Source organism: Lissotriton helveticus, chromosome 5_1, assembly GCF_964261635.1.
Source record: "Lissotriton helveticus chromosome 5_1, aLisHel1.1, whole genome shotgun sequence".
NCBI lineage: Eukaryota > Metazoa > Chordata > Amphibia > Caudata > Salamandridae > Lissotriton > Lissotriton helveticus.
Window position 1 is genome coordinate 1944797384 of NC_136065.1, and position 14059 is coordinate 1944811442.

The following is a 14059-nucleotide window of genomic DNA, read 5'->3' on the forward strand; positions in this document are numbered from 1 at the left end:
CAGAAAAGTTTCTATGGAAGGAAATTCAAGTTACTGGTAAGTACGGTTAAAATTACTTTTCAGGGTCAGTGCTGGGCTAAAAGATGCAGCACTGGGTTCTCTCCTGATAACAAGTAAATCGGAATTCGTAGTTCAGCTGATTTTAGATTAATATTTTAAAGTTTCAAAACTCCACACTTAGATGAATTTCCAAGTGAAGCCAGTCAATATTACCCTATGGAAGAAAAGTGAGTTATCGGCTTTTGGGTAAGTACTTGGCTGGCAGAGTTAAGGTTCTGGGCATAGACTATGGGGTCTCCCAGAGTCAGGTAGGTACAGTTGGTACACCCTCATCGGCAGCCGGGTGCAGAGGTAGTTAGGCCCAATGTTATCCTATGAGAGGCGGGGGCCTTCGGTTGGTGGCTGCGGCAAGCAGGCCATGCAGCTGTGGGAGCCGGGCTCCTGGTGACTCGCTTAGGGCAAATGGGGAAGTAGGTTAGGACAAAGGTTGCACTGCCAGGGGCACTCGGACGGCTGGGTGCAGGGTGCTATTCCCCCGTCGGGCGCTCGATGTTATTCAATGGAAAACTTGGAAGATGAACTAAGGCTGCAGGCTCGGGGACGGATATTCTTCAGGAGAGACCAACACTAAGTGGGGTAAGTTGGGATCTTGGAGGATAGGTAGGCACCCAGGAGTTGGGCACAGGGGGCCGTGGGGCACCGGGTGCAGGGGTGTCTTTTCGTCGGGAAATCTTATCCTCGGCTGGTCGCGGTTGGAGGGTCCCATGTTCAGGCTGCAGTCTTCGTCTGGGTCGTCGAGGAGGGTCCTTGGGCACTGGATTTCAGGTCACAATTGCCGGGGGGGGGGGGGGACGACATCCTCAGGGTTTTTGTCCACTCTGGCACAGGTCGGGCTTGGCGGGTGTAGTGTGCTGGATTCGCGGTTCCCGACTGGCACCAGGGTGTTGCTTTTTGAGCAGAACCACTGCTCGTGGGAATCCCAGTATTGTTAGCGTCTCACGGCAGTCAGGTCCTCTGAGGTTTTTTAAGGTTGCTGACCAGGCAAGGCCCCGGAGTTTCGCAGAAGCAGGTTCAAGTATCAAAAGGCCGGTAGGGCTGGGGCCAAGTCAGTTTGGGTCGTCCTCTTAGCAGCTGCACGGCAGGTCTTCTGATTTCTTGATCTTCTTGCTTGTTTCTAAACGGGATCTGAGGAAGGAAGGTTTCCGGGTGCCCCTAAATACTAAATTTAGGGGCGTTACAGGTAGGGTACCAATGGACCAGGACAGGGACCAATGGGTCCCTGTCCTGGGGTGACTACACCCCCTATCCTGTGGGAGGGGGGCAGGAGCCTGATTGGGCAGGGCTCCCCAAACTCAAGATGGCAGGAGCCCAGAGTTGTGCTTCACCTCGCCTCTCCCACCTGAGGGGTGGGGTTGGCAGAGGCTGGCACACCCCCTTTCCTCACTTAGGGTTTCCCACCCGTCTTCCCGCCAGAGTGGTGGTCAGAACTGGTGGGGGCCAGTTGCTGACTACAGCACGTGACCTGGAGAAGCACACAAAGGCGGCATTCCATTGAAGCTTTCCCTGCCCATCCTGGGGGAGGAGACCTAGCACCTCACCCAGGATATGCATTGTTGCAGGCCCAGGAGCGCGGAGGGCTCTCTACCCAGGGGTCAAGCAGACGTGGATTGTAAGTTAGGTTTCAGGGGGCATCTCTAAGATGCCCTCTGTAGTGCATTTTACATTAAATCCCACACTGGCATCAGAGTGGGTTTCAATGTGCCGAAAAGTTTGATATCAGTCTTCAGTGTAGCTATCATGGTGCTGTGGAGTTCGTAATGACAACCTCCCAGCACCATATACTCAATGGCATCACTGCACTTAGTGCCCAGGATTGGCCCTGGGTACTGTAGGGGAACAGGGCTCATGCACCGGTGTCCACACCACTGGCATAGTGCACCCTGCTAGAGGGGTGACTGATGTATGCCAGGGCAGTGTGTTTGTGGGCATGGCACACAGGGATGTGTGCCATGTCGACTCTTTGTAGGCTGAGTGTCCTGGTGCAGAACTAAACAAAGGCAGTGTGTGTGTGTGTGTGTCAGGGTACAGGGCCCCTAAGGGTGTCACAATAAGTGCTGCAGCCCTTAGGGGTCTTCTCTGGTCACAATGCCCTGGGTACCTAGGGTACCATTTACCAGGGGCTGACATGTGGCCAGAGATGCCAATTGGGATTTAGTTCAACACAGTTTTAGGGAAGGAACACAGGCCCTGGGCACCTGATTGGCAGGAGCCCAGGTCACACACACAGTCAAAGTACATCAGCAAAAAGTGGGGGCATACCATGCAAGAAAGATGGCACTCTCTCACAGCAGATCACCGCAACACAGCCTAGGAGACAGAACTGACCCCTAAGAGTTACACCCACTGGACCCAGGAGAGTCAGAGAGCCGTTTGGTAGCCCTAAAGGAGAATTATCACACAAATTAACTGCTGTTTTTGTTGTGGCCAGCAACCAGTAGTCTAGAGGTGGCTGGACGAAAGTACTTCAAGGGCCATCGACCCATGGTCAAAGTGACCCCACTAGGGTCAAGTACCAAACAGTGGCCCCTGGAAGGCCTAGTCGACCACACATCTTCAGCACCCTTGAGTGTTTCCAGCATCCTGCATCCCCTTGCCTCAGGACCACTCCATAGAAGAGAATGCAAAGTGGCCATTTGTAATGAAACTGGGCCGGAGACAGCTTTTCTTGTGAAGTTAACCAGGTTGGTCCCTCGGACTAGCTCCCCGACGGTCGGTAGCCCTAACTCCTTCCAAGTAACCGCATTCACACTTGATGTAATTTTTTGCTAAAAAAGTGTCTTGAATTTACCAAAGCTTGTTCGCAGTAGAATGAAACGTCTTGATTTATTGCTTCTTCAAAAATCTATAGTTACGGAACACTAGTGAATCTTTCATTTTGGAATCTATAAATTCATTAAAATAAGACCTATTTTATAACTGTGTTAGCGTTGTCATGCTTTCTTTAACTAGTTATGGTGCTGTTTAAGTGCTTTAGTTACACTTCTTCCTTTGCTAAAGCAAAACTTTGGAGCCACAGCTACCCAGGGTTTAGCTAATGTTTTGACCAAAAAAAAGCAGAGGGCCCTCAAAACCACGCCATGTAATTAAGGCTCCCTGTTTTCCGTTTTTATTGATTTTTACAGATAAATACAGACAGAACAGTTATTTTCTTGTCTGTATTTATTTTTAAATGTAGATAAATACAGAAATTGGGTTGCTTTTTTGAGTAATTCTAAATACGGTCTGCCATTACTGGCAGGCCAATTGCTGTGTAGATGGATACGTAAGGGGGAAGTAATTCTAGTAAAGAGGTTTTAACAGCAGTAGATATGCACAAAGTTGATAAATCAATGCACCGATACTGAAATATGCATATTTTCTTATCTTCTGTGGGGGTTTACAAAATTGAAACCTAGTAGGCATTCAAGCATGAATGCATATTTACCGGTTAAATATGGAAATATACTAATTTCAGCTTCATTTTTCCACAAAATGAAAAATATGGATTAATACAGATTGAAATATCAAAAAAATAAGTACCATAAAACCAGGAGCCCTACACAAAATACACCCCATTTCATCACCATCCTTGACATACAAGAATGGTTAAGTACAAAAACAGACCTTGTGTCCTAATATTTAAGAAATAATCACAAAGGTTTGGTTAATACTGAAAATTAGGTTTTGCCAATGCCTTGCTTCTCTTGCAAAAGACAAACAAATCTGGTAAATAGAATGGAATCCTACCTCCTAAAGAAGTGATGTCACACCAAGTATTACAATCTCAAAAATTCCTTGCTGCTTTAGATCAACAGGAGGTAATTGAGCTTAAGCAGGATAAAACAAGTAATCCTTTTGAAAGAAACTCCTCTATATGTATGTCCTCAAGTCAACTATTTATGCAATTTGTATGTATTGTGTATGTATGTATTGGTCCAGAATAGAAAACTACGAAGCAATGAAAAGCTCTTCAAAACCCTCCCCAATTATCAAACTGACCTCGGATGCCTCTATGGCAAGGTCCATCTCTTCATCACACACGTTGGACCAGAACTCTATTCCCTGCAGGGCAACTTCATCTATATCACTCTTCATGGCTTCCACAGTAATCTGCCAAAAAACAAAAATGTGTTTCAAACATAAGAGGACGGCTAATACATTGACCACACATACAACAATCCCTTGCACTGGATACCAGGACTTTGTGTTATATCAACCGACAGAAGACTATTAGTGCATCCAAGGCTGAAGACTAATGAACACAAAGAATCTCACCAATATTTGAACTGTTTACAATACCTACTAACAGCTAGCAAAGGCTCTTCATGATCCAATTGGCATTAGATGGCAAATTAACAATTTACCTAGAAGCAAAAAGTGACTAAGAATCCTAATCACTCAAAGCAAGTAAAATGTTCTTTACTCACAGCAAAGAGTGCAGGTCCCATGTAGGTTTCCATATATTGATAGTACAAGGACATTATCTTCACTAAATTCTGCAAAGCAGCAACTCGAACCTGCACAAAAAGGAAGCCTTCGATTACAATGGAAAAAAAAGAAGAAGAAAAAAATCGGGATACTGCTTTAAAATTTGTAAAATCAGTCACAGTGCCTATGGAGCTTACAGCTAACATTAGTCAAACTAGAATGCAGTCCACAGGTCATCTCCACAACAAACATTTCCACCAGCTAACATGAAGGAGTGATATTTTGCCACATAGATCACAATTGAAAAATAAAAACAATGGAAGCTGTTCAAGGTTGACCACCTATACACATTAAGGGAAGTCATAGTCCATATTGTATAAAACCAAACATTCACAATCCTGAGGTGAAACTGCATCCTGTAGTTTTCCTGCAACCATAAAGACCAGCATCATACTCTTCTTGCATTATACTCACTCTTGTATCTGGGCACTGGGTTGCTTCACAGACTACTTGCATTATGAAGTGCCTTTCAGACTGTAAAGAAAGAAAAAAGTGAATATACATTCCAATCGCAATTTATTGAACAAGATAATCATAACCAGATCTCTTCCCCAGACTAAAGCTGTGCATGCAGCCAAACTTCTCATACCACTAGTGGACAAGTGGACTGACTGCTTCCCTTCTGAAATGTGCGTTGAAAGTGGAGGTAAACATCTGGAAATTCAGTGTTTGTCTACTCTACGCCCATGCGTGAGGACCCCCAAGTTTGACATCATGGAATTACTTATTAGGTTTATCAGTCTGGTGATAATTAGCAAAGCAGACAAATGCATTTAATGGCCCTTTAATTGTCTGCACCATTAACCTGCGTCACCTAGCACTTCCTGCAACTAAAGAGCTCTCACCAGGTTCCACAGGCAAAATCATGTAGCTCGCCATTTATAAAATCCAAAATGGAACTCTGCATCAATGTATTTGTTCTAAGAACGACTGACCATGATCAAGATAATTCTGGGCTTTTAATAACCAGAAAGAGATTTAAAGGAAGCTAAGTAAATTGAGGTTCTACATAACACCTCTGTTGTATCACCTATTGACACAGTAAAGCAGAACATTTTTGTTTGTCTTAAAACTTAAATGCCTGTGGAGCAAATGCAGACTGCGGTTATGATTTTGTTTGGTTAATGTGTTCAATAATAGTTTTTAAAATCCACCCCCAAATAAGATTTATTAATAGTTTAGAGAATTTGAACATATGTGTAAAAACAAAAAATATCTAAACTGTTTGAATAGAGCACCTGTCAGCTTGAAATAAGAATTGGAAATGGCAATACTGCGAGACCCATTGCTTTGCTGATGTTTTTTAGCCATGCTGTCCAGTATGGCTTTAAAATAAAAAAGCAACACAACATGTGGCATTTTGTAGGAGACTCTTGCATTCAACACAGGAGTGGAATCCAAGGAGAAGCATGTTAAATAAAATAAACAGTAGTGCAGGTGGGGGGGGGGGGGACAGAAGCACACAGGCAAGACGCTAACACCCAAGTCCTGTAACAAAGCAGTTCCCTAAAAGCAAGCAGAGGAAGCCTAAAAATGGGCCAAACAAAATTGTACAGAGACTATCCTCATCGGGAAGGATAAACAAACTGGACAAGCTGAAACAAGGAAAGCCATTGAATAGAAAGCAAGCAAATAAAGGACAGTAAAGTCAATCAATGGTTAGCAAAGGGCCGGTTGCAAGCCCCTGCATGTTCTTGGTAGGGTAGGAAGCTGGCTCTGATCCATCTCAAAAATCTGATACAAAGGAACCCCTGGATTCTACACGGTGTAAGTGGACAGGGGCTTGCTATGCAATCCCAAAGTGCTCTGTTAGGCGGTAGTGTGGTCAAGCAGCCTTAGGCTTAACAGGAGTGCAAGACATGTGCAAATACAATGATCGATGACACTACTCAAGAAAGATATAATAATTTATAAAAACAGCAAGCATCTTTATATAGGTATCAGAGAAAAAAATAGTTATGTAAGCTAGTTTTTAAGTGTAAATTATTTTCACTTTAAAAGTAGAAAATGCAATTGGAGTTCTGCAATGTTATCCTATGGAAGTAAGAACAGGTTCTGCAAACAGTGACTTACATGTACAATCTCCAAGAGTTATGCAGAGTAGTGGGCAAGTTCCAAGGGAGCAGCAGTAGTACACCACCACCAGTAGTACACCACCAGTAGCATGAGGGCAGCCGGGTACAATGTATTTCAATGGAGATTGGCCACAGTGGAAAGGTGTCCAAAGGAGTGTTGGGGAAAACACCTTTGGTCCTCTTCTCCAAAGCCCAGGGACGGCGGGTGCAGGTGTCCTTAGGTATCAGGATTTACCTTACTGGAGCAGTCGCAGTCGAGGGGGGCCTGCGGGCGATATGGGGGTAGTCTAGGAGGGGTGAAACCACGATGGACCTGAGCTCGAGGGCTGGTAGACCTGGTTGAGACCAGTGGCCCACTTCAACTCTGGCCAGAGGTGGCAGACGCAGTGACCGCTTCGGGTGTACTGGGGTTCTGGGTTAATCAGTCTTTTCTTTTGGAGTTGATGCAGGAACTGCTGTTCTACGGGAGGTCTTGATCTTCATTGAAGGCAGGCAGTCCTCCCAGATTTTGGAGGCACACAGCTGCAGGACAAGTCATCTTTGGCATACGATAGACTGAGAATGGCAAACCGGTCAGCTGGGCTGTGGCCAAGTCAGGGGCTTTCAGCCTTCTGCAGCTCGTTTCCTTTCTAGGTCATCAGGATCAGCTTTTCTGGTGCCCAGGGCATCCCGAAATACAGAATTCAGGTAGTATAGGGTATTAGCCAATGGGCTACTGTCCCTTGGGGTCACTACGCCCCCTATGTGACAATTTACCGTACGACATGGGCAAAACGGTCCCAGAATTCCTAGTATGCCATGACAAAGATGGCTACTTCTGAAAAATAGTGTCCCCCCTCAAAGTAGCCCACCTTAGGAGTAATATTAACCAGAAGAACAATAGTTACTTACCTGTAATCTGTGGTTCTCCAGTATTGGTGTCTTTCATAGATTCACATGCCTGAATCATTCCCCGTCGTCGGAGTAGGAGTCCCACGGTATATAAAAAAGCAGTAATAAGCCATTTGTACATAGCAAATAACAGTTACAATAAACCAGGAAGTGAAGTAGCCTCAGCTACCAATGAAAAAACTTCCACATTAGTGACCATCCAAGTCATTATGTTGGACCAAACTGCAGCCAATCAGGCCACAGCTCCCACCTAGGTATTCTCCCCAGAGACCCGGGCTGTCAGATTTTTGTAGCACTGGAGTGTACCAGAGTATATACAGCTATATCATAACAGTCTGGGTGAGACTCTGAGGGGAGGTGGGTGGGTGCATGTGAATCTATGAAAGACACCAATACTGGAGAACCACAGATTACAGGTAAGTAACTATTGTTCTTCTCCAGTATTTGGGGTGTCTTTCATAGATTCACATGCCTGAATCCGAGTAGTTAGCAGTAATACAATATCTCGCTCTTATACGCCAAAACATAGTTATCATGCATAAACAGAAAGCAATGCAACATCATAAGAAAGCGTAAAGAGTGGAAAGGAGGTGGGAGAGAACACCAGAGGCTCACCTTACTGAAATAGATTTCGCAGGACTGCTCTCCCCACCGAGGCATCGGTGTCGCTTGAAGAATCCAGACAGTAATGCCTCGTGAATGTGTGCCTGCTGGACCATGTTGCTGCTCTGCAAATATGCGGGAGAGGCACACCAGCAAATAACGCAGTTGAAGAGGAGACTGCTCTTGTAGAATGGGCTCTAGGTAAGGTCTGTAAGGGTTTACCTGCTTGTTGATGGCATAACCCTATCGTGGATGAGACCCACCTGGCGATAGTCTGTTTTGAAACAGCACACCCTTGTCTTGGTCTGCCATATGCCACAAATAGCTGATCCGTCTTCCTGATGGCAGCTGTTCTTGAAAGATAAAATTTAAGGCATCTCTTAATGTCTAATGTGTGTAAAGTCCGCTCAGCTGGTGACTGCGGATTGGGAAAAAATGTCTTAAGTATCACAGGCTCATTGAGATGAAAATCCGATGGTACTTTGGGCATGTACTTCGGGTTGGTGCGTAGTATCACAGAGTCAGGTGTGAATTGCAAGAATGGTGGTTTAATGGTGAATGCTTGCATGTCACTCACTCGTCTGGCTGATGTTAGTGCCAGCAGCAATGCAACCTTCCAAGTGATGAACTTGAGATCGACCTTATGAATAGGCTCAAAGGGATGGCGAAGAAGCTGTGCTAGGACTATATTTAAATGCCAAGATGGAGGTGGCCGGCGTACAGGTGGAAACATACGAAATAAGCCTTTAAAGAATTGTTGTATTATCCTTGAGGAGTATAGAGAAGTCTTACCGTCCTGACGGTATCGTGATATGGCGGCCAAGAACACTTTAAGTGTTGAGTGCGCCAAACCTGATTTAGCGAGCTGCAAAAAGAAGGGTAATATCGCTTCTGGCTTCGCAGTCATTGGATGCAAATTCATAGTTTGGCACCAAACACAGAAACGTTTCCACTTCAGTTTGTAAGTTTTGTTTGTGGAAGGCGCCCTAGCATTGGCCAGGACTTCCTGACAGTCTTGTGGAATGTTCAAGTGCGCAAACTCGTGGTGTTGAGGAGCCAAGCCGATAATTTCAGAGATTGAGGGTCTGGATGAAACACCTTGCCTTCTTGGATTGTTAGAAGGTGTGGAATTCTGGGCAGTTGGATTGGCTCGCATTCTGATAGAAGGAGAAGCTGCGTGAACCAATATTGTCGTGGCCACCGTGGAGCAATCAGGATAATTCGACACGGTTGCTTTCTCATTTTCTTGATGACTTTGGGTATGAGTGGAATTGGCGGGAAGGCGTAGGCAAAGATCCGTTCCCAATTGAGTGAGAGAGCGTCCCCGCAAGAGTCCCTGTGGGGAATCCAGCTCGCAAAGTGAGTACATTTCTTGTTCTGAGAAGTTGCAAACAGGTCCAGATCGGGGAGACCCCATCTCTGGAAGATCCGATCCAGCGCCGGCTGATGCAGTTCCCATTCGTGAGTGCTGTTCTTGGATCTGCTCAGCGAATCTGCCAATACATTGGCTACTCCCGGAACATGCACCGCTGACAAGTTGATGTCGTGATCCAGAGCCCAAGTCCAGATCTCTTGAGCCTGTTGAGACAACCGGGCTGATCTTGTGCCCCCCTGCTTGTTCAGGTAATGCATGCTCGTTGTGTTGTCTGTTCGAATCAACACTGTGGAGCCTTGTAGGATTGCCAGAAAGGATTTTAGGGCGAGGAAAATGGCTCGTAACTCCAGCAGATTGATGTGCCATTTCTTCTGTTGAGCGTCCCATTTGCCGCTGATCGTCATCCCTTGAAGGTGAGCGCCCCAACCTTCTAGGGAGGCATCCGTGGTCAAGATGAATCTTGGGACCTCTGCGAGGAAGGCACAGCCGATTTGTAGGTTGCGTGCCTGACTCCACCACAGGATTGTGTCCTTCATTCGAGGCGTCAGTGTAATGAGATCCTCGAAGGACCCCGATACCTGCACCCATTGGTGACTGAGTTCCTCTTGTAATGGTCTCATCCTCAGACGACAGTTTGGAGTGAGAGGGATGCACGAAGAGATCATCCCTAGGAAAGATTTGAATCTCCGGACAGAAACGTACTCTTTTCTGAGGAGTGTGGTTGCCATCGTTCTGATCTTTTGCTGCCTTTCGTTTGAAATGAAGACCTGGGCGAGCTTGGAATCCAGTGTTGCTCCTAAGAAGGACTTTCTTTGAGATGGAATTAGATCTGACTTCTCGAAGTTCACTGAAAACCCCAGGCTTTGAAAGAGGCAAAGGCATTTTTGGACATGGTCGTTTGCTGTGGCGTAGGAATTGGCCTTGATAAGGCAATCGTCCAGATAAGGGTATATTTGAATTCCCTGCAATCGTAGGTGCGCCGCTACGGGTGCTAGCATTTTCGTGAATACTCTCGGGGCTGAACGTAGCCCAAAGGGAAGCACCTTGAATTGGAAATCCCTGCCAGCCACTCTGAACCTTAGGAACTTCCTGTGTCTGGGGAAGATAGGGACGTGGAAGTAGGCATCCTGAAGGTCGAGTGTTGCCAAGTGGTCCCCTTCTGCCAAAAACTGTAGGATCTCCTGGAGTGTTAACATTCTGAACGTTAATTTTTTGATGAATTTGTTCAGGGCACGCAAATCGAGGATTGGGCGCCATTCCCCTGATTTTTTGCGTATCAAGAAAAAACGAGAGTAGAAACCTGTCCCTCTCTGGTGTCGAGGTACTCTCTCGATTGCCCCTTTTCGAATCATGGAATTGATTTGGATGAAGAGTTCCTTGAGATGTGCTGGGGGCGGCCCTTTTGGAGGAGAATTTGGAGGGGTTTTTACAAATTCTAAAATGTGTCCCTTGGATACCACATCCAGCACCCATTTGTCTGTAGTAATCTTGGACCATTTTGAGTAATGTTGGGATATTCTTCCTCCAATTTGTTTTTGGCGGGGACACTTTGGCGGCAGGAAGTGAACTTCACTTCTTGTTGGTGTTATCTCTTCCACGATATGTTGGTTTTCCTCGGGGCTGTGTGTAAGAGTTACGTCTTTGGCCATAAGGCTGTTGCTTGTATGGCTGGTACCTCTGTGTGTTTTGAGAAGTGGTGTAGTTACGCTGTTGGTAATATCCTCCCCTATTGGAGAAATTTCCCCTTCCTCTTGCGCCACGAAAGGAAGATTTACGAAACTGCAGAGTGCCCAAAGATCGTGCAGTTTCAGTATCCTTTTTGATGGCCTGCAAAGCTTCATCCACGTGCGATCCGAATAGGAACTCGCCATCATAAGGCATATTTAAGACCTTGGACTGTACTTCATGTCTAAAAGATGTAGATTTCAACCATCCCTCTCTCCGAAGGACTGCGGCTCCTGCCAATTGTCTGAAGCCTGTAGCTGCTACATCCACTGCGGCGTCAATGATCTCTGACGATGCACACTCCCCTTCTTGTAGAATTTTGATCGCCTCAGACCGGTCCGGTTCAGGCAGTTTCTTAATATAAGGCGAAATGTCAGACCACATTTGCCTATCGTATCGGCCAAGAATCGCCATAGAATTAGCAACACTGACTGTGGTTGCTGCAATCGTGGAGACTTTTTTGCCAATGGTATCGAGTCGTCTTCCGTCTCTATCTGTAGGCGTGGAGATTTGAGATGATGGGTTTTTCGCCCTTTTTTGAGCTGCTTGTGCAATGACTGAGTCTGTCTTGGCCTGTCCAATCAGGCAAGCCGGTGAAGAAGCAGGCGCTCTGTATTTTTTATCCACTCGTGGCAAAACTGGAGGTAAAGAGTTTGGAGTGGCCATGATCTTCAGACCTTCTTTCCAAATAAACTCTATGATCGGTATCGACCAGCTCTGTCTTTGGGAGAGATTCTTGAAATCATACAGGAAACAATCATCCTGTTTTGTCTCCATGGTAATGAGAAATCGTTTGGTAGCGTTATCCATAATTCTATGGAAATTTGCAATATCCACCGGTGGTGATTCAGCCTTCGGCTGTTCATCTGGAGCAGGGGAGTCAGCCTGATAATCTTCATACTCCGACGAATCAGAGTCATCCAATTCTCCTTCTTCATGAGCCTCCTCTTCAGAGTTGTCGTCCACCGGTTGAGTAGATGGTACCGGCATGGATGGGGCATGTACCGATTCTTCCCTGTTAGGAGGGACTGAATGCGGAGTACCTCTAGGCGGGGGGGAAGTGATGTGTGATTCGCCCGATTCCGAGGGCGGAAATCGTTGATAATAATCATCCAACATGGACATCAAATTTCTAAATAATTCCATGGGCATTTGTGTCCCTGACGGGGGTGCAGGATCCAACCCTGTGTGTTGCGTCACCTGCTCCTCTTCCTCTTGTTCCTTAACGTGTATGAGCAAGTCAGATGGACTTGTAGCCGCCGGAAACAAGTCTCCACCAGAGTCCTCGTCGGAATCCAAAAGCCTGTCTGGCATCGTGAGTGGTGACATACATGCAGACTGTGATGGGCGTTGTAAAATCGCCGCAGTGGTGGCTGGAGAAGGCAACGATATGGTGCTGCTCTTTGCAGACCATACTTGAAGATCTGTGCAAGTTGACAGTTTTGGCGTCATTGGATTCCCTTGGGCCACCGAGAAGTCCTGTGGCATTGACTTTGCTGTAAGGGACGAACTCGTCGTCGTCGACGACTGTGGCTGGAGAGGTCTCGTCGACGATCCATTTTTCGATGTCGACGACGTCGTCGTCGACGGAACAACTTTCGTCGTCGACGGGACAATTTTCTTCGTCGACGGGGCCGTCGACGGGGCCGTCGACGGCGTTATCTTCTTCGTCGACGAGGCCGTCGTCGACGACGACTTCGTCGACGGGGCCGTCGACGGTGTCTTCTTCGTCGACGGTTGGATCGTCGACGGAGTCTTCCTCGTCGACGATGAGTCCGTCGACGGGTGCTTCGGCGACGGTGAAGCCGTCGACGGCAAGGCTTTCTTCGTCGACGGGATGGGATTTTTCGACGCTGAGGAGGGCTTTGTCGACGGAGGCTCGTCGACGGTAGGTGAAATTTTCTTCGTCGACGAGATGGGACGAACTTGAACATGCACATAAGTAGGTGAGGACACCGAGGACACCACCAAAGAGGGTTTTGGTGAGGAGTAGGTCACAGTAGAAGTCACTGTAGTGGCAGTCTGACAGGAAACCGGCAGAGAAGGTGCTGCCTTGGTTGTAGGCCTCTGAGGTGACAATAAAGGCACAGTCTTTTTAATGACAGGCTGTTTGACAGATTTTTGACAGGCTTTCTTCACTTTAGAAGTGGAAGGTTCCTCAGCAGCGTGCTGGGCCTGTTTCGCCACCTTAGCCTTAGGGGTAGTAACTGTACCCTCAGCTATTCTCTTCCTAGATCCCATAGAAGACATAGAGGCCAAACTTCCTACCTCAGAGAGTGGCAAGTCCTTGTCCTTATTCCGTTGTATCCATAGTAGGAGGCGACCCTCTCTGTCCCTGAGGGTTTTAGTTGGAAAAGTGCGACAAATCTTGCATTCCTTAGCCTGATGGTCTGGATACAAGCAGTAAATGCAGAGAGAATGAGGGTCTTCCTTGAAGAGCCTTGCCTTGCCACAAGAGTCACAAGCCCTGAACAGGGACTTAGATGTGGACATGTTGGAAAGAAGAAACTTTCAAAATTTCAAAGTAGTAGAAGAAAACTGAGCAGAGCTCAGAGAGACTCCCTATCACACGACGTGCGGTAAAAAATCTAACAGCCCGGGTCTCTGGGGAGAATACCTAGGTGGGAGCTGTGGCCTGATTGGCTGCAGTTTGGTCCAACATAATGACTTGGATGGTCACTAATGTGGAAGTTTTTTCATTGGTAGCTGAGGCTACTTCACTTCCTGGTTTATTGTAACTGTTATTTGCTATGTACAAATGGCTTATTACTGCTTTTTTATATACCGTGGGACTCCTACTCCGACGACGGGGAATGATTCAGGCATGTGAATCTATGAAAGACACCCCAAATACTGGAGAAGG

General features: G+C 46.5%; 1 protein-coding gene across 1 annotated transcript in view; it reads right to left on the bottom strand.

Moving 5' to 3' along the window:
- KPNB1 (karyopherin subunit beta 1) overlaps positions 1-14059 on the bottom strand; it is a 197184-nt gene that overhangs the window by 162542 nt on the left and 20583 nt on the right. The window contains exons 6-8 of the mRNA XM_078645598.1: positions 4942-5001; positions 4467-4556; positions 4039-4149 (exon numbers count right to left, since the gene is read on the bottom strand). Coding sequence (XP_078501724.1) covers positions 4039-4149; positions 4467-4556; positions 4942-5001 — 261 coding nt within the window. The remainder of the gene's footprint in view (positions 1-4038; positions 4150-4466; positions 4557-4941; positions 5002-14059) is intronic.